Raw genomic sequence first — 26537 nt, forward strand, 5'->3', positions numbered from 1 at the left:
CGGGGCGGACGGGGGGGAGTGAGAGCGGCTCAGAAAGGTTGAGGCATGGCTGATTCTCCGTGGTAGAGAGATGGGAGAAGGGGGAGGTTCGGGTGCATGAAGTGCCAGGGTGCCGCAGAGCAGGGTGATGGGGGAGGACAGAGATCTGGTTCCAAGGGTGCCAAGTGCCTGCGCTTCCTGGAAATGAGTGGGACTTGAGGATGCTCATTCCCATGGCAGTGCAGTGGTTTGTGTCGGGCAAGTCAAGGGCCACTGGCTATAGGCAGGTGCAGAGAATGCTTTCATGAACAAGGAGGCAATGTTATTTACTCGATTTGACTTACGATAAAAAGGCCATCCATCATTAAAGGGAATATTTGTGCAGTCTCTGAACATGATCTGTGGTGACTCTGTGGTCTGCCATTAGACTTTAGATTTGGTTTTCTTTTTGCCTAACTCACTTGCATCCTCAGAAGGGTGTCTCACAGCCCCACCACCCCGCAATTTAGGTTTTACTGGCTTGAGTTGCAGAGAGATTTTCATTCTCAATGGCAGCTGAGATTCACAGAACTGGTGTTGTAAGAAGCTGATTTGCCAGTGCAAAACGTTTTGGGACTAAGCGGGTGGGGAAGAAGCTCAGTGCAAGACAATTGGCTGTTTAAGGGGGGATGCACTCAGCTCTGCAGTTCAGCGGGCAAGGGCTGCTCTGCCTTCCCTCCTCCTCTTCCTCCTCCTCCTCCTCCCCTTCCTCGCATCCCACAAGTGCTAACCCTTTTCCCTCATCCCTCACCACCCTATGTTGAACCACACGGGCCCTTTGTTGCCCTGCTTTCCTGGTACCTCGTGCTGCCTGTTTGGCTTGCCGTGGCCACCCCCAGAAGTGCTAGCAGTGGCGAGGGAAATTCACCCCACCTCAGTCACCACTCGTAGCTCCCAAGCGCTCGGTGTCCGCGCCCGCGGGACAGCCCACCAAAAACACCCTGCTGTGTTTCACGACTGCTGCCACCACTCGCGGTGAAGGACCACGTTCGTTCGCCCTGCCCTCCCCTCTGCTCTGGCAGTGACAGAGCCCATGGACCCGTGGTTCGATGGTGGTGCACGACTGTCCCACGGGGATGGAGAAATGGACGTCCTGCACCATCAGGGAGGCACGGGGTTGACCAACACCGAGTGCAGTAATTTCTTCTGAGGTAATAGGAAAACAAAGGGATCAGTGCTTGCCACATTTCCTAGGAAAACAGGAGCGACCTGCTGGGAGGTACGGCATGTCTCCCAGCTGCCACAGCCTATGAAATGGAGGGGCTCTTTTTGGAGACGCAGCGCTGTGTCCTGTTGCGCAAGGGGCCTCAGCTTTGTTGGGCATGTTTGGGGAGAAATGGTGCAGAAAGGATGAACAAAGCTAACAATGAAAAGTTCACTGCTTGGGCTTACAAGTCTGAGTGTGTGGGATGTGAAATACAGGATTTACTGGTGGAGGAGAGTGGAGAGCAGAAGGCAGATGCTCTGCCTGTTAATCCGGGCACAGGTGCTGTGGTATGTAAAGCACCTCTGGATTGCTTGTGGAGCGGAGGAAGGAGTTTGGCAGCATACTGTGGAAATTACTGCCTCTCTCTGAGAGGGATTGATTAATGAGATCAGGCAGAGACAAGGCTTCTCAGGTTATAACAACTTTACAGCGCCTTCCCAGTTTCTTGTGAGGCACCACTCAGAAACACAGATCAAAAATCCGCCTCGGGGCTGCGTTGGATGTGTGTCCCTGTTGCACCTCTCCACCCCTGAGGCCCAGGGTCTCTGTGCTGGTGGTAGCAGCTGTCTCAGCCATGAAGGATTCCTGCGCTTGGGCTGCTCTGACAGCAAGATGGGGGCAGAGGGAGGAGGCAGGGATCAGCAGCCACCTTGCAAATCAGGATTGCTTCTTTCCACGTGGGCTGCAGCACCCGCGGCTGGCTCGCAGTCACGTCGACGTGACCTCCCCTACACCCAGGGGCAGAGGTTTGGGTTCCTGTAGGTACCCTCTTGTTTGTGTCCCGCAGCCCGGAGAGGATCAGCACACACTTGATGGCGGAACGTAGCAGCGTGAAGGCTCTGCACAGGTTCATAAACCTCTGAAGCTACTAACAGTGTGTAATGAACTGTGGAGAGGGGCGTCCGTGTGCCTCTGAAAAACCTGATACAAAGGCTTCAATGCTCATGTAGTCACTCTTCCCGCGGACTACAATTCCTTGGTATGTAAACTCCCAGTACCTTATCAAAAAATCTAAGACAAACCTCAAGGAAGCTGCGCAATAGGGGAAACTCGTCAGGTGGGAATGGCGTTCAAGAGCTGCTTCTCTGGAAAGCTGTAACTTTCTTTTCTGTGCATTCATCTGCTGATAGGTCAGCTGTCAACCGAATCCCTTTTCTTGAAAAGATCCTTTGTTGCCAGACCCCGGGCACTGCAAGCCTATGTTCAATAACTAGCTGGGGGGCACCGAGGCATTGGGAATGGGGAGACGAGGGCTTTCCACACAAGCCAGTGACTTTCTTCTTGCTCAGGACTGATTTGAGAGTGGGTATTTTTGCATTGCTTTTTCAAAGTAATGGTAGAGTTGAATCAATCTAGGGGCTAGGCTTTTTACCTACTGCTTATTTCTTTGAAAAAATGTCACTCTCATGAAACGCTAATCTTCAGCTAGAGCTCTTGAAGTGTTGGGGCCTCTGCCTTTCCTGTTCTTCTTCTCCGTGTGTGTGTGTTGAAAGGAGCTTAATTGAATATGGTTGTCCTGTAGTTTAGAAATGTGGTTGTGCTAAATGGCTGTCTGCTAGATTGCTCTTGTGAAGTTTCCTCTGGATCTCATAGAAATAGCAGATGTTAATGCTCAACATTGAAAAGAAAAGCTTAAAGTTCAAAGGAAGATTTGCATCAGACTGGAAGGATGAAGCCAAATCTTGACACTTCCTTGTCAGGGCTTTGTGTTTGTTAGTAAATCTTGATGATGCATGTGTCATGGATATGCAGTTCATCACCACCTGATTTTTCATGCAGCTGTAGCAAAAAATGCATGTTCTCATGTCTCCCCACTTGCCGTCTGCAGCTGGAGCGAACATATCTCGAGAAAAGGAAACAACCTTGCTTTTTCAAGCTCAGGCACTTCAAATGTGTGCTTTAGGTGGTGGCGGTCCTGCGATGTGAAAGATGTGGGCTCACTTCCTTCTGCTGCAGCCTTTTGGTTCCTAGGAAGCTCTTTGTCAATGAACGAGGGGCAGTGACCTCATTTTCAGTAAATTGCGAGGGGAGATACTTGCTAATTTTTCTGCAGAGATGTCTGATTAAGACACAGAGTAAATAATAGGAACAAATATTTCAGAAAGACCTTTCCCTTGGGGTTTGTTCCCGCTGAGTCAATCCCTGTTACATCAACAAACCGTGCCACTTCAGTAACTGCAGGAGTCAACAGGGCTGAGTGGAAATCGCAACGCATCAGGCTGATTCCTCCTTTCCCCTCAGCTGGGCCATCACCCTGGCTTTCAGTTTCCAGCCTGCTGCGGTACAAATGTGAGTACACATCACCGCCTGGCCTTGAATTCAGAAGATAGTGATGGATCGTGGTAGTCTGACCTGGTCCCACGTCAAGAAACCCTTAATGGACGTGCCCGGAGGAGGCTTTTGCTCTGCGTCATCCTCTTCAAGATGAGCTCTGGGGTAAGCCACGTGCTCCAGCAAGGCTGCCTGCCCCACGGCAAGCTCGCGCTGTGGGCACCAGTGCCAGGGCAGCAGGGCTCCTGCCCTCCTCCTGCCTCTCAGTCTCACTTCTGCTGTTGAGTTGGCGATCTTCCTCGGCACCGGGAGCACACGTCCACGGCGGGCTCCCTGTGCTCGGTTTGGTTCACGGGTTTTAGAGGGCTGCCCAAATCAGCCGGGGGGATCAGAACACAAACGGCTTGCCTCCTGCAGCTGGGGGAAGTACCTGGTGCGAGGCTCGTGCCCGTCTGCTGGGAACGGGCTGCAGGCCGGGGGCGCGGCACGCCTGGAAGCTGTCATCCCGGGCGCGCTGCCCGGGCCGCTCGTGTCCGTCGGGAGTGGGCCGTCGAGTGGGGACGCCGGAGTCGGTGGTCGCTGGCTCCTGCCAGGCAGCCACGGCATGCTGTGACACAGGGGCACGTTAGGGGACTCCAGAGCGGAGGATCCAGATGAGGCAACAGCCCCCCCCAGATTCACGGGAAATAGGATTGTTTCTGGTTTTCCAGCCAACCACCTCCGTGTCTACACTTTTACCGGGAATAAGATACAGGCAGAGCTTTTTGTGTGTACATGGACAGCCCCAATATAGGGGCTGGAAATCTGGAAATGTCCCCTTGCTCAGCGAGAGGATCACAAGGCATTGGATCCTGTCTGCTGTCAGCAGCCTGTGCTGGAGACACCTTTGCAGCTGTCAGCAGACTCTCTTCTGGTTTAAGAGAAGCAGAGCCACCGCAGATCTGCTCACCCGGCCAGTTTACGTTGCATTTTCCCCACATGTAGGTCCGAGGTTACTGGGACAATGTCCTCCATTGGAAAACATCCAGAAAAGCCCACCAAAGAGGGAAGAGAGGTAAGGGAAGGAGCACGAGTGGGGATGCAGTAATAATGGCATCAGTGGAAATTATTTTTCAGCGAGCAAAATGCAGACTCGGGGCAGCACCAGCCCTTCAGACTGCCGAGTCAGCACCTTGTGCTGTTGTCTTGCTGCCCTTGAACCTCCTACCCTGCCTTCCTCCCTGGAAAGGGGAAAAGGCACAGTCTGCGTTTGCTACTTTCTTCAAGTGCTTCAGATGAATTTCCCCGTGTGTCGGAGCTTGCAAAGCTCTGTGCAGGGTGAGTAAGCCCAGGGGAAGCACAATAGCTGCAGGGGTAGCCTGGCATGGGTTCAGAGGCAACAGGTTTTCTGACTGATCATTGCTGGGCTCAGAACTGCCTCTAAACATTGCTGGAAAATACTTTGGTCTAATAACACCTTTTTTTTCCCCCGCTTTCCCTAAGCTTACATTCTTTTTCTCTGGTATTTTGGCTGACTGTCAAATGGATTTTTTGCTCTGAAAGCAGAAAATTATCATCAGCAAATCCCTATGTTTTTGCTGCCTCTGAGGCAAACTGCTCGCTGTTTCTCCATACTCCAGAGCACAGATATTTCATGAGGGGGATTTTCCAGCCTCCATCCGCAGGCTGGCTGTGGGGTCCGGGCTCCTCCAGTGGCAGAGTTCCTGTACTTGCATTTCAGTCTCCTGCTGAGGGTGACTTCCGTGCACTGGGCGAATGCATGACAACAATTCCAGGGGAGGCATTTGGGGGTTGTGGTGGGGAGAGCCAGGGCGTGCAGCTGGCTCCGACGGCTTCAGCGACAGCACTGTCCTCCCTGGTACGTGGTGTGTGCTGGGGAATCCACTTCAGCCAGGGGTTCAGAGTTGGCCTTCACGCGGAAGGATGGGGTGTTTCTGGTGCACTTCCACGCACTGGTGGAATGGCATTTCCAGGGCAGAGCCTTGACCTATATCAGGTTTTGTACATCCATACACCGCCAGCAGCTCGATCCATTTTGGATATACATGCTGGATGCAGCTGCATTCATGTGACTTCCTGGGCTAAACTTTGTTACAGGGGGAAAAGCAAAGTCTTTGTTTACCCGTCTCAGTGGAAAAGTTTAGTTCTGGCCTGTCTTGCCAAGGAAGGAAGGAGTGTGCCAAAGTGATAGTACAGCAAATTCTGGCTGCTGGTGGACGAGGGAGGGAGCTGGCTGCCAGGCACTGCACCGGCATCACGCCCCGGCTGCACAGGGCCACCACGGGGCATGGGGCTCCGGGGTGCAGGGAGCCCCTGGCTCTTCCTTGGCTCTCTCCCTGGCAAGAGGTGGCCATGGCGAGGTGCTGAGCAAGTCCCTGGGGTCTGTCCAGCAGGAAATGAGGAGGGGGAGAAGCAAGCAGAGTGTGTGCGGGGTAGGAACGGGTCAGGAAGGGAAATATCTTTGGCCACAGATACACAGAGGACGTAGCACAGTGCACGGTGGGCCCCTGCTTGGTTTTGAAATGCTGTTTTAATTCAAGTAATCACAGCTCTGGTATCAACTCACTCAATCACTGCATGCAGCTGAGAACAGCAAATGTGTGTAGCAGCCGTTGTCTGCAGCCAAACAAAGGGCAAAGCTCAAACCCTGTGCTTTAGGACATGCTTCCAGTTCAGGCTTTTGATTCCATTTCTTTCTGTCCTCCTTCCTCTTATTCAGGTGTAAATGGCTCCTGAGCATGGGATGCTGGGCTGGCGAGGCTGCTCTCTCCAAGGGCTGAAAGGCACAGGTTGCCCCTATGGCTTTCACTTACATGGGTTGGAACTATTCCAGGGTCAGATTACAGCCAGGCAGTGCACCTCAGTGCTTTAACAGTTGCAGACACGTTATGTGGCTCTGGGAAGCGGTTCAAACAGGGCTCTGTAAAGGGAAACTCATCCAGGGATGAATTTACCCCGTGCTTTCAGTGTGCGAGCTGCTCTCCTGTGCCCGGCTGCGGCAGCGTGGTTCCCCCAAACCGCAGCGTTCCCGCCATGGCCCCAGCGCATCACAGGGGGAGCGAAGGGCCCCCCGCGACCTGGATGGGATCTCTGGTATACAAAGGGCAGGCTTGCCTGAAAAGAGGGTGGGGTTTTTTTTCATACTTTTCAATGGGACCAGGAGACTCGACAAGACCTGGGACTGACTGACTACATCCAGCTCTCAAGACCAGTCCCTCAGCGTAGATAACTTTTTATATTGTCCTCTTCTCGATCTAAGGAAGCAACGGTGCTGTGGAGTGAAAGATCATGTCCCACGTGTGCATTACCTGCCCCCCTGCATCTAAAGCTTTCTGCTTGAAGCTGAGAGCCCGCGGGGTGAGCTCTGTTGCCGGTCCCAAATCCCAGCACTGACCACTGTGCCGCTGAAACACGGCTGCAGCTTCCTTCCTGATCTTGTCCAGACCCTCGGTTCTGCGAGTACTTCTGCTCCTTTGCTTTGAAGCTGCTTGAACTCAGATTAACAACGCTTTAATGGGGCCTGCAAATGAGACTCTGTTAGCTGCTTGCCATAGCTATCATTTTTGAGATGCTTTCAATGACTATTTTTTTTAACTTCATCTCTCTATAGAAAACCAAAATCCCCCCTTCCACCCTCCCCTAATCTAGGCACACTCTGAGATGTGCTAGTCGCTGACTTGTGAGTACTTCACTGTTGTCTGGCACATCAATGGGTGTCCCAAATAACCACCTCATCGACACGTTCTTTTGTGAGTACCTCTAACACCCTGGCTATTCAAAAAACCTTAGTTCATTAGTGAGACACTGTTTCTAGCATATAAACTTTTCCATTCCAGAACAACTTACTGTAACGCCCTAAAAATCTTACAGTTGTTTATAAGCTAAATAAAACAGGACATCTTGCATCTACTTGTGCCATGTCCCCCCCATGACTACATGTGAGGGACAGATCTGTGCTGCTGTTTCCATAGGCATGTGTTGGCCAGGATGAAATACTTTTATTTATGGATTTTTGGTTCTTCTGCTTCACCCATAGTACCACTGCCTGGACAACACCACCCACAGATTTACGTCTCGTGAGGTTTTTACATCTGCCCTCGTGAGCTGGAGCCTCAGCTGATGCTGGTGGCACCGCTGGGCACTGAGGGTCCCTGCCTTCCCGTCACGCAGGGGTGAGTGGGCTGCAGCAAGGGGCCAGGCAGTCACGAGCTAGGTGCACCGTCTTTGCCTTGACAATTACATTCGTGATCAGGAACAGAGAGGATTTAGCCATAATATTTGCACAGCTCCTGCGCAGAGCTCTGCAAGTGCTGACGCACGGTTGGTAGCTAACCCTGGGGTGGCGGTTGCACTCTTGGCCCAGGGCACAAGTGCCCCAGCAGCACTTTTCCTCAGCCATCTCAGAGATGCAGGCTCAGGAGAAATTAATCTTCCTCCCTGGGGCAGCCTGGGGACGTGTCCCTAGTTCGCCATGTAGTGCCAGCATGGCACCGGCGAGGAGGCGTGGGGCCCCCTCCACTGACACTGGTGCTCAGACGTCTTGTGGTGGCCATGGTCTGAAGAGCTTTGCCTGCTCTAAGAGGGAGCACATGAAGTCTTTTCAGTGATTCCTGTAGCTGTAGCCTCGGGAATGCCACTTTCTCCTCAGTAGCTTCCTGACTTGTTTTTCATTCCGAGTCTTGGTGTTTGTGCAGGTGAAGGAACAGCGAATCCAAAATGGTCTTATGCAAAAAATGCAAATACTGCTTTTATTAGTAGCTTGCCATGCGACAGGGACAGTACATTTGCAAAGCAGTATGGCTTATTTTCTGCAAATCTCTCCTTCTCATTCCTTGTAAGGCTGGGGAGCGTCTAATGTTACATCCCTGAGAGGCCCTGGCAGCCATATGCTATTGCACGTAGTTGTGGCTTTGCAGTTAAAAATTAGGTCTTCTCCCCCACAGTCCAAACAGTGGCTCCGAACAGTGCTAGCCAGCCAGGCAGTGGAGCTCGGCAAAGTCACCAGAAAGCAACTAGCTCCAGGCTGAAGTACTGAAAGGCAACTTGGGATTTCTAGTTGATCTTGGTATTATTCAGTCTGAGACTGTGAAGGTCTCAGCACTTTTCTGTAGAGAACTGGACTTGTTTTTCAGATAGGAAATCTCCAAGGGAGATATGGGGACCTTCTTGGGATCATGCCGTAGGTGAAACTGCCTTTCCTAACCAACAACAGGAGCAACTTGAGAGCTCGGAAGTGCCTGGGTTTTTTTTATCTTTTCTTGTTTTCCTTCAGGAAGGGGAGGTTTCCTAAGCCATGATTCAGTACCACTGAACTAATACTTCAGTTCTACGCCTGTCTGCCGGTCCCTGACTCCCAGGACAGGATTGCCATGCTGCGAGCCAGCTCACTGCTCAGAGGGGTGGCTTTGCAATTGCAGCTGCAGCCTCTCGGTACTTGCACAGTACCCCAAAGCGGTGGGGGAATTAACCCTGCAGGACAGAAGATCCCTGCATGGGAACAAAATACTGAGATTTCTACTTGTGCTCGCATCATGGAGGCATAAATAGGATTGTGAATACAGTGCAAGAACTGAACCAAAGAGGAAATGCTAAACCTGGAATGTTAATCCCGAACTGTCATGATGAAATTATACCACGAGGAGATGTGTAGAACAGTCCAGTGGTTAGCTGGACTTCTAGGGAACATCCTCCATCCTCCAGAGTGTTTGAGCTGTACCTGAATGGGTATGCCCCAAAACTGGCTTGATGATCCCCAGTTGCCCATCTGTGAGGCTATGAGGAGGTTAAAAACTGCATAAATTTGCTGTGTCTGGTGGCTTTTAGTAGCTCAGAAGTCTGGCTTGCAGCTTCGAGCGGCCGTGGGAAATAGATAAGCTGTGACCAGAGGTGTCACAAAGCGCTGGCTTTCTGCAGAAGCTGGGCAGGCTGAGCCTGCTTGAGGGACCCCCCCGCGCTATAGTTACCAGCACCCAGCAGTGGGAGAGGAGCCTCAGTGCCGGGGGTGGGTTAAAATCAGTCCATGAACTAAGATGAACATTTCCCGGAGAGACCTGACCCCTAGAGCCACCAAAACGCGGAGCTGGAAGAGACCTTCTGGCAAACGGCTGCTCTTGGATGGGGTCCTGCTTCTGCTCTCCGTCTGTGCCGCAGGGCTGAGGTCAGCCCCACGCGTGCACAGGGCCGCCTAAGCCCGGTTTGACTGCTCTGGGGGCGATGGCACGGCAGTGGGGTGGGCATCCCTGCGGGTGGGACCCCAGTAAAGGGACTGGCTGCAGTGCCCGTGCTGGTGCAGCCACGTTGCCCTGGTCCCAGCACGTCCAGGTACCGCGTGGAACCCTCTGGAGTGAGGACTGTGCCAGCGCATCCCCCCCCAGGAGTCACCGCTGTGCTCCCTCGGCAAAGCCACCGGGAGTTTTTGGTTTTCCACCCTCACCTCGCTCTGCTTGGGACCTTGGCTTTTCTATACTCGCACTCAGAGAAATGTAGTAGTAGGTGTGCCCTTTTTTCAAGCCAGATCTGAAAACGTGTGCACGTTTATTCTGAACAAGGCAAGATTTCTGGCTCTGTCGTGCACTCCCTTCATTCAAACGTAGCCTAAGTAGTGTGCGGCATGCCCTGCAGGACCCTGCCGTCTCTTGCTGATCTCTCGATAGTTCGCCCAAGAAAGCTACCTCCTGCTCTGCAAGCTTCAACACCGTGTAATGGAAAAATATAGAAGTGGGGCCCGGCTGTGCGTCAGCGGGTGCCTTAGCAACCTCCGCCTGCGCTTGGCTCGGCGATAGGCGCACGGGACCGTCCGTCTCTGCGCAGGGACGAAATGTGGCATTAAGCATCCCCCCCTCCCCTCCCCTCTCCGCCCCACAAGGGAGAAGAAGGAAATACCAGGGTGTGCTGGTGTCACTGGGGCTTGCTGGCTGCTAACAAAGCAGTAATTTATGAGTCTTGCAAAGAATTTCATCGGTCTTCAAAGCAGGACAAAGACATCTGGCACTCGGCCACTGTGTTTGTATCAGTACAGGAAAAATGCTGAATTTCTTCAAAGCTGCAACAGCGTTTCCTATTTTTAGGTTAACAATGAATGTTTTGCTGTATAGCACCAAACATCAACAAAGAATGAAGACCTATTTATGTTGCTTTGTAGTAAAGCTGAAGCAACAGGAAGCCGTGAGCCATCTGGGTGCCTTCTGAGCCCTCCAAAAACCCCATCCCGAGTCAGTTGTAAAACTCACTGGGTTACCGCCACGCTGGTGGGTTCGCTCTCTGACGGGGGAAGAAGATGGGGTTTGGGGGATTGCCTTCCTCAGACCCCTTAGCGATGTTGTGCAGAGAAGAGAAGCCAAATGCCTGGCTCTCGACTGCGCTGGGCAAATTCAGAGGCTTTTTGTTTCTTGCCATGGTTCGTGCTCTCCCTTTCGAGGCAGCGTCTCGGCACCAGCGCGCATCTCAGTGCAGGTGCCTGTGCTGGTGCCTGCGTTTCACACGCGAAGGGCAGGCTCTCGCTGGAGGAAGGGACAGTGCCAAGGGCCCTCTGCGCTCCCGAGGGCAAGAGGAGTCTGGAAGGGCACCAGCTGTGCTGAGTCTTCCTACGGCACTGTTGGAGCAAGCCAGTTTTGGCAAAAGTTACTAACCTTAAGGACTCCTTTAACATGAGGCCTATGGTTGCTGGCTTACCGAAATCAGCGCCGAAGGAATTGCTGCTCTGACACTGGTACTTAAGGGTTGGAGAACGGAGGACATCCAAGCTGGACGTGTGGTTTAGGTGGCGAGGATCTCCGTGCCTTGCGGCAGGAGAACACTCGGAGCGTGAGCGGTGTGTTGTAACACTGCAGATGATTTTACTGCGAGGGCAGGTACCAGCTGCCTGCAGGGGGGCATGGAGCAGACCTCAGCTCCGGAGGCAGCGGGGGATGCTTTGCACCTTGGCGTGCTGAAGCGGCTCATCGAGCTGTCACTGCGCGAGAGGAAGCGGCAGCGCCTGCCCTCTCTCCTGCACTCTGCAAACCTCTCCTGGGTGTCTGCAGCAACCGGCTGAGCTGTGAGGTGAAGTCCTGGCCACTTGCTGCTCAATCCCCACCCCCAGCCTCCTCCACTAGCTGCTTATTTGGGAAGGAACCTCCTTTTTCTCTTTTTATTTTGATTTGGAAAAATAAAATTAGAAAAAGGCTGTCAGAGACCAAGTGACTAAGTGCTTCATGTGCTGCTGAAGCAAGTGAACAGCAAAATATCTGAGGGGAGAAGATGACTAAGTTTTTCTACCTCCTCTTCTGCTTCCTTCACCCTCTAAGAGGAGCTAAACATAGTTGCCTGCAGCAGGAGGACTTCAGCAACCGGCTGCTGCCCCCAGACGCAGCCTCAGAGATCGTGGGCTCATGCCTTGCTGAAAACCCCAGTCATTTGGAGAACTGGGCGTCTTCCCTACATTCATTTCTCTTTTCCCTTGCTCTTCCCCCAAGACAAAATATATTTAGAAATGCTAAGACACAATGAACTAAACTCTGGCTTTGCTACACCCGTGTTTATAATGTGTTCCTTGTATCGCTCCTGCCAATGCCCTCGTGATTATATGGCTAGATGTAACTACCCTTCATCTTGTACCATTTTGGACCAGAAAATGGCTTGAGCATCCTCTTCAACCATAACAGCACTGTTCCGAGAAAGGCTATCTGGATTTTAATATGAAACCCATGATCTCTACATCTTCAAAGGATGTTTCAGTCTTTTGCAGCTCATCAGCAAGAAGCTGCTGCTTGCTAAATCAGCACCCGGGGGGCTGGTGCTGGAGTTAAGTCCATGAACACCATGTTGTGCCGCTTGCCTTAAAAATAGCCTCTTTCAAGAGAATTATTTAGTTTAGAAACAATTTCACTTAATTAAAAAAAAAAAAAAAAAAAAAAAGCAATAGGATCTCTCTTTATAAACGACAAACCTGAGTTGCCTGTGTTTCCCCTGGGTGATGTTATTTGTGTCCGGCATGGTGCCAGCATGGCTGTGGCACTCAGACCCTCTCTTCCCTCATCCGGGGAGGGGGATGCTGGGGTTTTGGGGGGACATTCTTAGGGCACTCAGCGACTCTGCCATTGCCCTGGCTGAGCAGATCACCCCCCCTCCACAACCCCAGCATCTTCCCCCTTGCGCCTATGCCAGCTTCAGCCCCCCAGGGTTACCTGGGGTCCCAAATGAGCCGACAGTAGGTCAGGGTGTTTCTCCCCACGCATCCTCTCCCCGCTGCACGCCCAGGGATTCAACACACAGCCATTGCAGAGGCGATTTTCCATTATTAATGCTCAAAAGAAAGTTCCATTTTCCTGTTTCAGGCGAGCATTTCCCTTTTGGGTTAGAGAAACCTCTTCCTCCCCGGCACCCAGTGAAAGGCTGTAAACATGCGCCGAAGCAGCAATTTTCTTTGCCGGCCTCTGCATTCCTCTTTCCACCAAAATGCCAGCATCCTCCCAGCTGGCACCTCTGTGGCATCGCATGCACCAGCTCACGGGAGATCAGGGCCATTTATATAGGAGCAGCACATTTTTCCGCAATTTCTTAGGAGTTAACAGCTGAAATCCTTTTTTTCTTCCCCTGCCCCACCCCTGCGCGTCAGCTCACGGTTGGGTTGGAAAATCCAACCCCACATGCCACACCAGGGCGTAGGGTTGGGTAACCCTCTCCGAGCATCCCATCCCTTTCCCTACAGGCTCAGGGGTGTGCCAGGGTGCAGCGGGGCTCGCCGGGTCCACGCGTGAGCTTCAAAGGCAGCGTGAGAGGAGCAGTGTAGGAATCCCCCGTGGCTCATCGCTAGCAAGAAACCTCCTTGCCTGATGCCATGACGGCTTCTTCCCCCACTGCCCCGCTGGCCTTTCCCCGGCGCAGGGCTGCTCAGCCGGCACCAGCACGCTCGTCGGATGCTCTCACACCGGGCAGGCGTGGCAGGACGTTGGCTTTGCCGGCAGAGGTACGTACCCAGCCCTGCAGAAGTTGAGCTGCACTGCTAAAACCAGCATTTTTCGATGACTCATAACTAAAATGGTGAAGGAGCGTGCGTAGGGCTTTAACTCTGAGAATAAAGCCGAGGATAAAATTGCTGCCGGTGCTGTGCTGAGGTCTGCTCGCTGTCAGACATTTTGCTGCAGTGGGTCGGGGGGGGTGGGCAGCTGAAGGGTGCTGTTAACATGAATTCCTCCCTCCGTCTTTCTCCAAGGTGACTCGTACCCGCACGGTGCGGCGGCCGCGCACAGCCCGTGCTCTCGCTCCGCTGAGGTTGTGCCACCCCCTTGTCCTCCCCCAGCGGGGTGAGCCCGCTGCGGGGTGCAGCGGTGACGAGCCCTCTGCCTTAAGGAGCGATCCCGGTCTGGTTCCAGACGGGCAGGGAACGGGGTAATCTGTCTGGAGTCCCTGTTTGTTTCCCTTTTTGTGTGGGGAATCAGGAACGAGCAGCTGAGCGTGTGAGCCGCTCGGTGTTTGAAGGTGTTTGAAGCCCCGTAATCGCTCGGCCTCACCGTGCTCCTGGGAGCCGCGGGCTCCAGCGCAGCCTCTGCTTGATGTGTCCAGTGGGGAAAGAAGTCCTTGCGAGCAGCTCCTCATAAAAGTGCAAGGTTTGTGCTGCCCGTACCCATTCGGGGCAGTGCAGCCGGAATGCTGGCAGAGGAGAAAGTCTCCGGGGTGTCCACGAGGTTGGCTTGGAAGCAGCCCACGGCAAACGGACTTATGATGTCTGTCTCATTCTGGTGGAGAGGAGCCCCGTGTGTGCTCACAAGCCCCGGTGCCAGGAGTAATGGATGCTGAGAGCTGTAAAAGCTGACCTGCGCTGCCCTTGCCTGCGCATCACCCCGCAGCACAAGAGGGGACTGCTCCGCGGCTGCACGGTGCCTCTCTTTGCCTTCGTGTCTAGACCACTTTGGTTTGTTTTTTTAATAGCGCTTGGGCTGAGCGCTGTTTTAAGGCCGGAGCCTGTGGGATGTGGCGCCAGGTCTCCTGCTCAAGAGAGGCCCCTTGGCCGCCGTGCGGAATCACCCGGGGAGGTGCTTTGGGCACCGCGCGGTGCCCATGCAGCAGGTCTGCAGCTGCGGGGAGGATGCTGCAGGGCACGGGAGGTGTGTGCGGCCCTGGTACGCGCCCGCGGCACCCCCACTTCTTGCAATGCCCCTCCCCGGGCAGAGAGGTTTCCCCAAGCCACCATCTTTCTAATATGCTCCTTCTGTAAGGATCTGAAACCAAGGCGTATCAAACAGCATTTCCACCCCTGGAGGAGTTTCTCCTGGTTGCTGATTGTATTTAGGAGCTGCCTAGGAAAAGGGGCCCGTCCCATGGCAGCATGTTGGGCGTGCTGGGGGTCCGCGGCCGAGGCAGGCTGCTGCTCCCAGCAGCTCCTGTGTGAGCAGAAACTCCTCCAGCCACTTAGCAGAGGATTTGTGGTCCCAGCTCCAAAGCAGGAGAGACAATAAAACTCTAAATAGTACTTTAAATCATCAAAGTGCTATCCAAACATGAGGAACTCCAAACACAAATGAAAGTGCTAGACTGATTTAAAGGGGAATTAAAAGGTCACGCCTGTTGAACATTCAGCTTTAGAGTTTAGTCATGTTTATGAAACTTATAACTGCTCTTCTAAATCAGCTTTTTACACCTCATATACCCAGCAAATGTGGGTATGTTCAGGGCTTATGACTAATTTTAAAAATTTTCTATTCTAAACAAATTACAGCAGCCGTAGCCTGGCCCTTTTTTTCTTCCCTTCCATCTCCGCCTTCCCACTCCAGCCAAAGGCACTTAAAATGCATCCAAACATTTCACTTGTTCATGGAAGAGAGATGCATTTCTCAGCATTTCTCACTCACATATTCCACAAAGTGAAGTTCGGTTATGGTCAAATAGCGGAAGAGCAGCGAGCTAACTCCATGAGCGGGCAGAGGGAACAGCGATGGAAATGTTTTCTGTGTCCAAGACCGGTGCAAGCTGCTGGGGGGTTCAGCAAGAGGAAAGCTCAAGTCTAAAAGCCAGACCTTTCTCATCCAGCTTCTCCTGCAGATTGCTTCACTCACGTTGCATGACTTGGCATTGCTTTTGCATAACCTTGCTTGTGCATCGTCAGTGCTTATGGCCGTTATGCTCCTAGGGTGTTACATTTGCAGCGTCCATATCAATGCCCTCGGTGCTGATGCCAGAGGAGATACTTCAGAGGGCTACCACAGCCCTGGAAGTCAGTGGCTGTCTGGCCCATGTCCACCCTGCCTGGTAATAGCTCAGGCTGAACAGATGAGTGATGTAGCATCACACGGTAGCATGTGCGTGCTGTGGGCCTTGAACGGGGAGGAAATAATCCATCTATACCCCCCTTCTGTAGGGGCATGAGCTTCGGGCATTGCAGCTCACGTCATGGCCCATGTCAGAGAGCAGACTAGTCCAGTCCCGAGATTTCTGGGTCGCCTCCTGAAGCAGACAGAAACAAATCAGACTCAAAAAACAAGTATTAGAAGCTGCTTTGTTCTACTCATTGATATTACTTCTGCGTTTGGTGTCTCTGACCCAAAATGCCTCTAAACAGACTGTAAATGTAGCCTCCTGGGTTAAATCCGTAGAAACTTGCCTTCATATTGTAGAAGAGGGTGTTAGACAGTCCGCATGCTGTGAGTAACTCCTATCTACTGGTCTAAATAAGCCAGACTGGAAATAACTGGGACTTTACCATCTCCTGCTGGTCTGAGCACCTGTGTTGCTTCCCAACGTGCCCTGTGCCAGGGACACCCCTTCCCAAAGGACCCAGGGGTCTGGGCCATCCCCCAGGAGGACCTGGCAAAGCCTACAGCTCCTGTCCCCCCTCCCTGGCATGCAAGAGCACAGCCCTTGTGCAAAGGCTGTTTCTTGCAGGAAGGCTGTGTCCTACCAGACCACTGCCCACCGGGGCACTCTGTTGTGACTTTAAGGAGCTGAATCTCTTGAATCCCCTAAACTGAAGCTCTGGTCTTTAGGCTGCTGAGCTGGGCTTCAAATCAAGTGACCAGAGGCTGGTGCTGTTGTTTAGTGTCAAAAAGAGCATGTCTGCTGGTCTCAGAGGGCACGTGGGAGCTAGCAGCAGTTTGGGATTTACAGTGGCAGGGTTGGGAAAGCTGGGGGAGTCCTTCTGTACCATCAACATGAGAGGGAGAAGCGCTAGAGCCAGCACAGGCTCAGGAGCCCATGTCCCCAGCTTGTGCTGCGCTGCTAGAGCAGCCGATGAGCAGAAATGCCGCTTTGAACCAGAAAGACGGTGGTGAATAGTCTGGAGCTGGGAAAGGGATCAAACGCAAGTCTCCAGATGGAAACAGAGCAGTTTCCATCAAAGCCGATGACAAGTTCCCTGATACGGGGTCAGATCTTTGGACAGCACATTGCGTTTCTCAGCTGAACGCCTGATCTGGCTGCCTACAGCTCCGTGCACCAGCATGTTGCACAGATGGGCTGCAGCGCTCCAGGACTCTTCTCACAAATGAGTTCGGCGAGGCCCACTTTTGGCTACCAGCAAGTGTTTTTATAATCTGCTGGCTTTTACCAGCTAGCTGCTTGCTGAGGAAGAAGCACTGAACGGCTTAAGTAGCAGTCCACCAAAAGTGAGTAGCTGTTTCTGAATTATTCACTTACCTTCTCCAAACTGAAAATTGCTTAACAAACCTTATTTGTTTGTGCTTAATGAGTAACAGATACATATCCAGAGATCTGGATCAGTTCCCACTCAGGAAAGTAGACTGAACGTGTACAATGCTGGCAAGTAATAATTCAACCATCTTTACGGGAAAGTCACTTATGGCTGATCTGCATTAGGATGCTTTCAGCTTTACTGAAGTCAAGTCTCTCTGTCAGGAAGAAATGCCTCATGGAGATGACCATAGCTTTGAGGCTCAGTTACTCTGAGCTCCATTGCAGGCTTTGCCTTCACTCTCACTTAGGCTTTTTCAGCTTCTTTCCTCCTTTGCCAAATTGGACAGAAAGGTCTAACGCTGCCTCTCCTCTGTGTAGCGGTTAACCCTAAGCGTGGCACTGACGCAGATCCCCACGCCGCTGCTGCGCTCTGCTTCTGCTCTGTGGGTGAGAGGGTTGCAAATGTCCTTCTACACGATGGGTGACTTCTGTGCAGCTGGCTCCCACAGCCACTCCGTTTCCTTCCATTGTGATAGGGGAGGTCAAACCGAAGGGCTGCTGCTCGCTCATCTGCCTTTGCTGCTTCTAATTCTCCTCGCCTCCATCACAAGCAGGAAGAGGGAGCCTGCAACAAGCTCCTGGTTTTTTCCAATACACTGGAATATTTTTTCGATGATCTGAGCAGATGTTCCTGGCTTTCGGGTGTTTTACCGAGGCTCCTCTATAGCACATGTTGATTTCTTGCAGACAGCAGAGAAGGCAGTAGCTTCACCTCTATAACCCTCTACCCCAGATCTTTGGTCTTGGTGGGACTGCTCCCTGGTCCCACTGGAGAAAAGGGTATTCTTCACAAAGTCAGAGGGGAGTGGCTTCTCTCCCACCAGAGGCAAAACCCTTGCTGGCTAAAATGAGACTATTTTGAAAAACAAAGTGTCTGATGTAAAAGAAATAATGCATGTATTAGGATTTTTTCTCTCTCTAAATGAGATGCAGACCTTGGAAAGTAGCAGAAGCCAGTATGCCCCAGCAGAAGCTTCTACTCCCCGGCCATCAAAATATTTTACCTAATGGGGCTTGGTGATTTGACCTAGAATTGCTAGGCAGCCAGAAGTGCCTTTCAGTCATCAAACTATTTCTTTATATTAACTTGAGCAAAGTCTGTTGTTGGGTCTCACTTTATCTTTGCTCAAGAATGGCTGCAGGAGCCTGACTGACATTGCCTCTGCCAGGTTTTGAGGAGCTGCTGAAATTTTTATTAAATGCCTTGTGTGACTAAACCACAAAATGCCCGCTGATCCAAGGCTCTCCCACTGCAAGCTGCTTCCCTGGCCAAAACAAGGCTATTTAGCCATTGTGCAGTACAGCAGCAGGATGAGGGGAGTTTGCATAGGGGGAAGATGATGTGAAATATGGGCTATCACTTGCTGCCAGCATCAGGGTCGGTGGTCACAGCCTGGTATGCACTGAAGCGGTGACTGGGCCCTTTCTGTTGCTGCCTGGACAGAGGGAAAGGTTCAAGGGGCTGAGAGAGGGCAAAGCCGAGCAGAGCGTAACCCCAGCTCTGCATCACGTTAGCAGTTGCACTCTGGAGCACGTCACGGGAGGGTTTTTGGCCGGGATCCTGCATTTTGGTCGCCCACATGCCAGGACGCGCTGGGAGGAGGCATCTCGCGGTACCTGCCAGCTCTGCCCCGCTGCCCTCCGCGCCCAGCGCCCAGCACAATGAACAAAGCTGGCCTCCTCGCCCCGGCCGCAGTGACAAGGTTTTTCCCAGTCAAGGGAAACAATCATCACTAGGGAAACCTTAACTACTTTTTCAAGACCAAAAGAAAACACATTCATTCTTTTAAACATGGAAAACTAAATGGCCTCTTTTTCCTTGGCTGCATGTGCATGGCCGCGGAGCAGGCTGACACAGAGTGAACTCTGTGGGGAAACACTCCCCCCACTTAGTTATTAAAGAAGAGGGCTGTCCAGCGCAAAGTCTGCCCTTCTCAGCTGCTCACCATGTTGTTCTTTAAACCAGCAAGGCTCTGGACACGAGGAGCAACTCAACAACCCTCCTACTTGTGAGCAAAACACTGCGGAGCCCTTCTGAGCTGTGCTGAAAGCCCCTTCCCGCGGGGGCCCTGGCACTGCAGTACTTCTCCTTTTGGAAGAGCTGGAAGTGAAAGTGAAGAGTGGAGTGGGGCCCGCTGCACCTCCCACCCACACTAGTCCCACGGGGGGGTGTTTGGGGAGTCACCCTGGCGCCCGAGGAGCGAGGGAGGGCGCTGGGTGTGGGAGGAGGCTGGCGCGGTTGCCTTCCCCGAGCCGCTGCGCTTGGCAAGGGGTGGGCAGCTGGGGATGTGCTGGTGGGGCTGCCTGGCCAGCTGGGTATTTCAGTGCTGCAAGGAGTGCCAAGGGTGGTTGGGTGGGAGCGTGCCACACGCGTGGGGCTTTCTCCAAAGCGCGACCCGTGCAAGCCCCTGGGCTGCAGCAACTCCACTGGGGCCAGGGGAAGCCATGGGTGTTGGTGACACTGCTGTCTCCTCACAGTTTTCCTCCATCTCCTCTAATCTTAGGATATTTTGGGATATTCCTGGAAGAAAAGGGCTGAAGTTCTTTCCAGAATTGGGAAAATCATTAATTTAATGCTGCTCCCACTCTTTCCCATCCCCGGCCCCAGCTACATAACCTTGCTTCTAACGGTCCATGCTCTTGTTAATAAAAAGCACTGAAATAGAGGTCCAGCTCCCACTATTTCCAGAACCGTTTGGTCCCATAAAACCATAGGAAACCATAATTTCAGCAAATTAAATCAGTTACTGCCTATCTCTCTGGCTGAATGCATGGAAAGGGAAGAAAACCCTGCTGGCTCCATGCGCGGGGAGTAACACCAGTAAAATTCCACCAGCGTCCGTGCTGGGAAAGGGAGGCGACAGGCAGCCCCAGAAAGGCACGTCTCCTTCAAGCAGACATTAAAGGAATGCCATATGCTATAGGGAAAATGTACAGCGAACACTGAGCTCATCAGTCACTTTTTGTTTAATCTAATTAAACACAGTATATCCTCTGACCTTCTGGGTTGGCACTAAATTCTCCTGTGTTGTTCTTTCCATATGAAACTCTATTGACAGATGGGGAAAGCCTAGAGTTTGCTTTAAGTTTCAGATAAGTAAAGTTAAACATGCAGCAGATAAAACTGTTTTTCCAGCACTCCTCTCCCACTGACCAATTGTGGGTGCTCACTGGGAGGGCTTAACTCCTCTGGCTCGTATCCCACCCCTGGGTTGGGGCACCGCGCTCCAGGGCGAATGAAAGCTGCAAGGGGGCAGAGGCAAAAGCACAGTGCCGCACAAACCCTTGAAAGTTCATTTTTAGAGTTGGTTCTGACAGTTGCTCAGCTTCATTTCCATGTGTCAAACAGTTAGGGAAAACAGTGACGCTCCTCACTAAATATATTTCCAGAATCACTAAATAATTTGCTACCTAACAGCTAATCAGTCAGCATTTGCTGATGCTGAAACAGGTTTTAAATAAAAAGCGTTGAAATGCATCAGACACTTAGTGCATATTCCCTGCTTATACAAGCTACGTGCTGTTGCTGTGTGTGCAAGAGCGCAATCGGTCAACCCAGCTTCGTGAGTTTTCTGGGAGGGAGAGCAACCACAGAGCTGGGTTTGGGGGGGGAGCAGGGTGCCAGGGTGCCACAAGCAGGCGCAGGCTTTGATCGTGCAAAAGAGTTGGAAACGTGCTCAGCTTTCGGCGTGACAGCACTGCGTGCTCGCTTCCTTCCAAGCAAACGAGAAGAGCACGTATCTGCCCTTCACCAGCATCACTTGGTAACGCCACCTGAAAAGCTATTTTTTTCTCCTCCATGTACGTACAGCTGCTCTTGTTCTCCTGGAGCTACGCACAACTAACTCCTTGAAACATAAACCAAAAGTTACAGAAGAGCCTGGAGGCGATGCCCTTATGGTTCCCGACCCGCTGGGTTAAAGCAGATTTCTTTACTGTAAATAGCTTTAAAACTCCCTTTGTCTATTAACAGTGCCAGGCAGGGCGGGAGGCAGCAGCCACCGAGCGCAGAGGGGCTGTTTCCTGCAAGTGGCCCTGGAGTCAAGCTGGAGTGGTGTGAACCTCGTGGCTCTGATTTTCTGTGGCCAGCTGCAGGAGCCCAGAACCGGGGTTGGCACGTCTGGGGTCCTTTGGGATGTCTGAATGCACGCCGGTGTTTGAATAAACGCAGACCTCTTGCTGGAAGCTCTCAGCCATCCCCAGCAGCTGGGAAGGACCCTGCCGATGGTTCACAGCCCCCATAACCTCTCTCTTGAAGCTGTAAGGAAAGTATGAATGATGACCTTTTGGAGCAACTCCTTACCCTGGGGATGATTTTGTTATCTTCAGGCAAAGGGGGTGGCAGGTTGGCTGGGGGCACTGGCCAGCGTCGCTCCTCCATGGTCCAGCCTCCATGTCTCCCCTGCAGCGGGTCGGCAGTCTGGGAGAGCAGTCAAATGGAGTTGTGCACCTTCTGGTTGGTTTACTGGGGGAGCTGCCCCTTGCAAAACTCACTGCCCTTTGAGCACTCCCACAACAGAGCGACTGGACATTTTGTATAGAAACATACACACCCCCAAAAAATTGGACCCAGCAGGCACTCTGCAAAGTGAGCTTTGCATGCTGGGCAGTAACGTGTGATGGGCTGAGGGCATGGGAGAGCTTCCTTTTGATGAAGCAAACTTTCCCTCATTACACTGGGAGGGGGCTCAGATGTAAAATAAAAATCTAATGACTCCTGGAGGAATTGCAGAGGGGGTGGTCCCTCCTCTCCTGCAAGTGCCCACATGGTTGCCCCCACTAAGCCGGGGGCGGGGAAGGGGCTGTGTGAAGCAGAATTGCCTGTGACCCCTGCAGCAGCAGCAACTTGCCTTGCAGTCTATTTCCATCAAGTCGGGAGTGGCTTGAGATGGGCAGAGCTGCCTCAAGCCCCTCCATAAAACAAGTCCTTAAACATGTCCTTAAAACTTGGGTTGGAAATCCCTGGCCAAAGGTGTGCCTGAAACCAGGTGGTGTCTGGATGAAAACGTTTCCCTCGGGTATAAAGGGATGGGGATGTGCTACCTGTTCCTCATGAGGGTGTGCTCAGTGACGGGCTTTCTGTCTCGTTCAGCTCAGCAGAAAGGTTGTTGTGGTGTTTCTGTGTCTCTGGGGGACTCAGGGCCGTTACCCCGTGCTGGGAGCTGTGCTGGGGCAGAGCACCACGCTCCTGGGAAAGCCCCGGCAAGGGGAAAGCGGGGTGCCTTGCCTGCTTCGGAGCCGCTTGCCTTCATTCTGCCTGCGCTTTGAAGTACCTCAAGGTTTTAGCTATAAAGCTCTAACCACCGAAAAACAAAATCTTGGCTTGGGAAGGCGCGTTGCCTTGGCATGTTTCCTGGGACTGAGTGACTTATGATGCTGTGCTATAAGTGGGGGGAGGACTCCTTCTCCTTGTTTTAGAGGAGGTGGGTCATACTCGTCTGGAGTCCAAACTCCCTCGGAGACTTTTTCTTCCCCCTTTTTTTCATGACATCAGCCAGGACTTGATGTTACTATTTTAAAAACAAAAGGAGGGGACACCCCCCTCCCTTCCCTCCTGCTCTCTGCCAAAAGGCGAACAAAGAACAGCTAAAGCGCACAAGTTCTGGCACTCTGTTTGGAAATAAAAACATTCATCCTCATGTCAGGTAGGGAACTGCCCGACCCCCCCTGCCAAAGCAAGCAAGCCGGGCGGCAGAGCAAACCCGCAGCGCAGAGGAGCCTGGGCGAAGGGGATGCCCGGTGTAACCCATGCTTGGGGTAGCTGCTTGCCAAATTCCTGCGCTGCTGTACCAGTGCCAGGGCGCGCCGGGACGCTCCCGGCTGCGGGAGGTTGTCCAAGGAAGGGCCACCCTGCTCCTCCCGGGCTGGGAGGTGGGGAAGGACCTTTCTTCTTCCCCACTCCCACCCCCCGGTCCCCACCGTGCGGGCAGCCCCGGCATCTCCGTGCGACGCTCCCCCGCTCCCCGGCGGGGCTGGGGTACGGCGCGGGGGTAACCCGATGTGATTTCCCCACTTTAGACACTAACATCTTTGTCTGGCTTCTTCCTCGCCATTTAAACATGTCAGCAGTTCCCAGCACGGATTCCTGTGCCGTGAGTTCACCCCCGACAAGCATCCAAACTGCAAGTCGGGGCTGCTGGCTCTTCCCCGCCTGTCTGCAAAGCATTACTGGAACAGGGGCTGGTTCTCCAAACACGAGGAAGAGATTACTTGGGCTTTCTGGAAGGCTCCCTCCCATGCCTTCGGAGCGGAGCAAATGAGGATAATTTATCTGTAGGCTTCCGGCTGAACCCAGTAGCTCAGAGCAGCCAGGACTATGCCGTCTGTTTGTCCCAGCTCCTTCAAGAAAGCATTTTTCCATTGTCACCGCTGTATATTGTTTGCCTGATTTGTTTGCACCGTCGCCTTCTGGGGCCGAGATAAGAGGTCGTCCCCCTGCCTTTTACTGGCGGCATATTCCCCAGAACAATCCAGGGAAAAACTCTCGCAGGAAAGAGCCTTTGAAGGAGGCTTTCGTATGTCCGATGCAGCCCTCATTACAGTCCTGTAAATAATTTTGTGCGATCTATCTGGCAAGAAACACAACATGTCAGAAGGGAATTGTTCTTTAAAATGTAGTTATGGATGGGCCAACACAGGCGGATCAGCCGCGCGCGGGTTGCCAGCTTAATGGACAAAGCAGCTGCCTTTCAGTGGGGAACAAAAGCCGGGCGGTGAGACCTATGTGCGCTTGTGCGAGTGTCTCTCCTTCCCCACGGGAGCTCGAGTTGAGTTTTGTGGCGGGGCAGAAATCCTGGGCTCCCTTCCTGGCTCCGTCTGCCGTGAGCTGATGCGGTACCCCGGGATGGGTTGAAGTCCCTGCTGCTGCTGCAGAGGGGTGCGGGGAGCTGAGACAAGGTAAGGCAGGGGGCTGGGCCCTCTGCAGCAGCAGCAGCCAACTGGAACAACACGGTAACGCCATCCACTTTAGTGAAGTTACTCGTGATTTTTGAATGTAAAGCCGAGGCCCAGCGGCTCCGACTTGGCACAGGGCAATGGGAAAAGAGCAGATTCTCTGTTTGCTTCCATCCTGTGCTGGCTCCAGTGCTTCCTCCCCCGTCCAAAACATCTGCGTGCTGCCTGAAGTGACTTTATGGACAGTAAAAGCTTAAAACATAACGTTCACCTTCGTGATTTTTTTTTCCCTTAGAGCAAGTCATGGCGGAAGATCAAGAATATGGTGCACTGGTCCCCATTTGTGATGTCTTTCAAGAAGAAGTACCCTTGGATCCAGCTAGCGGGACACGCAGGTATGGAGCATGGGGAGGGGCAGAGTGGTGGAAAGGCTCTTTGTTATCTCAGGTTAATGGGCTTTGTTGGCCAAGAATTGCTTCTGACTGCTGCACGAATGTCACAGATTTCAGTTCCCACGTCTCTAGCCCAGGAGAGTGGCTCACCTAAATGCTGGGGAGGGTGACGTGAAGGTGCAGGGCTCTGTGCTTTCAGTCTCCCAGGGCTAGCGGGTATTACTGCTTCTTTTTTCTCAAGCAGCAGAAAGCTGAGTCCTTTGGGTGAGACCCAAGGCCTCTCGCTGCTCCGCAGCAAAGCGGGCGATGCTGCCCACCACAGAGGTGCCCCACGCATGAACCTAGAGACAAAGGTGTGAGCCTACCATGAAGCACCCAGAGGCTGTGAGGGAAATGTGTCGGGTGCTGCGGGGCAGGTCTCTGCCCTGTTTAAGGCGTGACATTGCTGGGCATAAACCCCTGACACTCCATGTGAATCTGGCAGCCCGAGCTTGTAAGTCCCAGCCTGCGGGGACTCTTTTGGGTGCAGGTGTAAACGGAGATGCTTCTTCTTTTGGGAAGGCACAGCGTCATCCCCCATCCAAAGCAAGTGCCACGTTGTCCCTTGTCACCCTCAGGTAGTTTCAAGGCAGCGGCCAATGGCAGGATACTGAAGAAGCACTGTGAATCGGAGCAGCGCTGCCTCGACCGCCTGATGAACGATGTCCTGAAGCCCTATGTTCCTGCCTACCACGGCGACGTTGTGAAGGACGGGGAGCGATACAACCAGATGGAAGATCTGCTGGCTGAATTTGACTCCCCCTGCGTTATGGACTGCAAAATGGGGGTCAGGTGAGTGGCTTTGGGGACGCTGTTCAAGTCTTGAGATGGGATACTCAAAATAAATGCATGTCCTGGGTAAAACCTCTGAAACACACAAGTGGGAACACCGGGCTCCCATGCCTTCCCGAAAAGCTAAGCCAACAGCACGAGGTGGGAGCCATGGGGAAGCCTGGGTACGGGAGGGACACACCAGGCTCTTTCCTTCTCTGTTTGTTGACTGTCCCATGTGCTGGGAAAGTGGTTTAGTGCAGCAGAGGGGACAGCATGCTGTTTGGGTTTGGGTACACCAGAATGGCACAGTAGCTTTCAGGAGGATGGCAACCTGCCTCCCTCTGCTGCAGGAGGACACAGCCAAGGGGCAGGGAGCAGAAGGTGTGGAAGGTCCTGCCCAGGGTACCAGAGGGGAGAAATACTCTTGAATGGCACAGCTTCGATGAGCAAGAGACTTTCCCTCTGCTCACCCTTTGCTCCCATGCACACTTGAAGGATAAAATGTGTGTGCTAAGTAGTTCAGTGCTTTTCATGCAAAGTTCCTGAAACATTTCCTAACGGATGAGCAACATTACCCGTGTCCTCCTTGAGAACCATCTACAGATTCGCCAAGATCCCGAGCTGCAGCCACTCGGCCAGCAGCAGTTTTTGAGCTAGCGACACAGCTGACAAGGGTGTCCCAGAGCAAATGTGAGCAGGGCTGGTGGCCCCAGGTGGCTGCCAGTTTTGGGGCAGCCTCGGGTCACCGCTCGGCCCTGGGTCTGCTGCAGGCTGGCGGCGGGGCGGGTGGAGACTCCCCTCACTGGCGAAGGCGCAGCCCAGACGCGGCGGAGACGCTTGCGCTGCTGGAAAAGCTGATGGTTTCTGTGGGAGGGAGGAATCTTTTTTTTCCCCTCCTGAACTCCCAACGTGAAACTCGAACTGGCATGTTGTGCTGTCGTCAGGGAAGAGGCGAGGAATACTTTCCACCGGAGGGGTGGAGAGAGGGCAGGGGGCCCTGGTGCAGCCACGTGGCCCCGGCTGGCACCCACCATGCTGCCATGAGAAAGAGATGGGGCCCACTCTGGACCCAGAGATGACAGCCAGCAGAAGAAGACCTGCTGGTTATGCTGTCTGGGCACTCCTGTGGCTGTCTCTGGGAGGAGGAAAGCCTCCCGCGCACAGATCACAGGTTGGGTGATCTGTGCACCTGGGTTTTTGGAGCTAAGACAGGCTGAGCAGGCAAGGGGGCAAATGTGCCCAGGCATCATCATCGTTAAATTAGGTGGTGTGGGAGA

General features: G+C 53.0%; 1 protein-coding gene across 1 annotated transcript in view; it reads left to right on the top strand.

Annotated features, from left to right (window-relative positions):
- The window catches only part of ITPKB (inositol-trisphosphate 3-kinase B), a 70636-nt gene that overhangs the window by 30218 nt on the left and 13881 nt on the right, over positions 1–26537 (top strand). The window contains exons 3-4 of the mRNA XM_042789708.1: positions 24351–24450; positions 25065–25278. Coding sequence (XP_042645642.1) covers positions 24351–24450; positions 25065–25278 — 314 coding nt within the window. The remainder of the gene's footprint in view (positions 1–24350; positions 24451–25064; positions 25279–26537) is intronic.

This window comes from Tyto alba, unplaced genomic scaffold, assembly GCF_018691265.1.
Source record: "Tyto alba isolate M040663 unplaced genomic scaffold, T.alba_DEE_v4.0 Super-Scaffold_16, whole genome shotgun sequence".
NCBI lineage: Eukaryota > Metazoa > Chordata > Aves > Strigiformes > Tytonidae > Tyto > Tyto alba.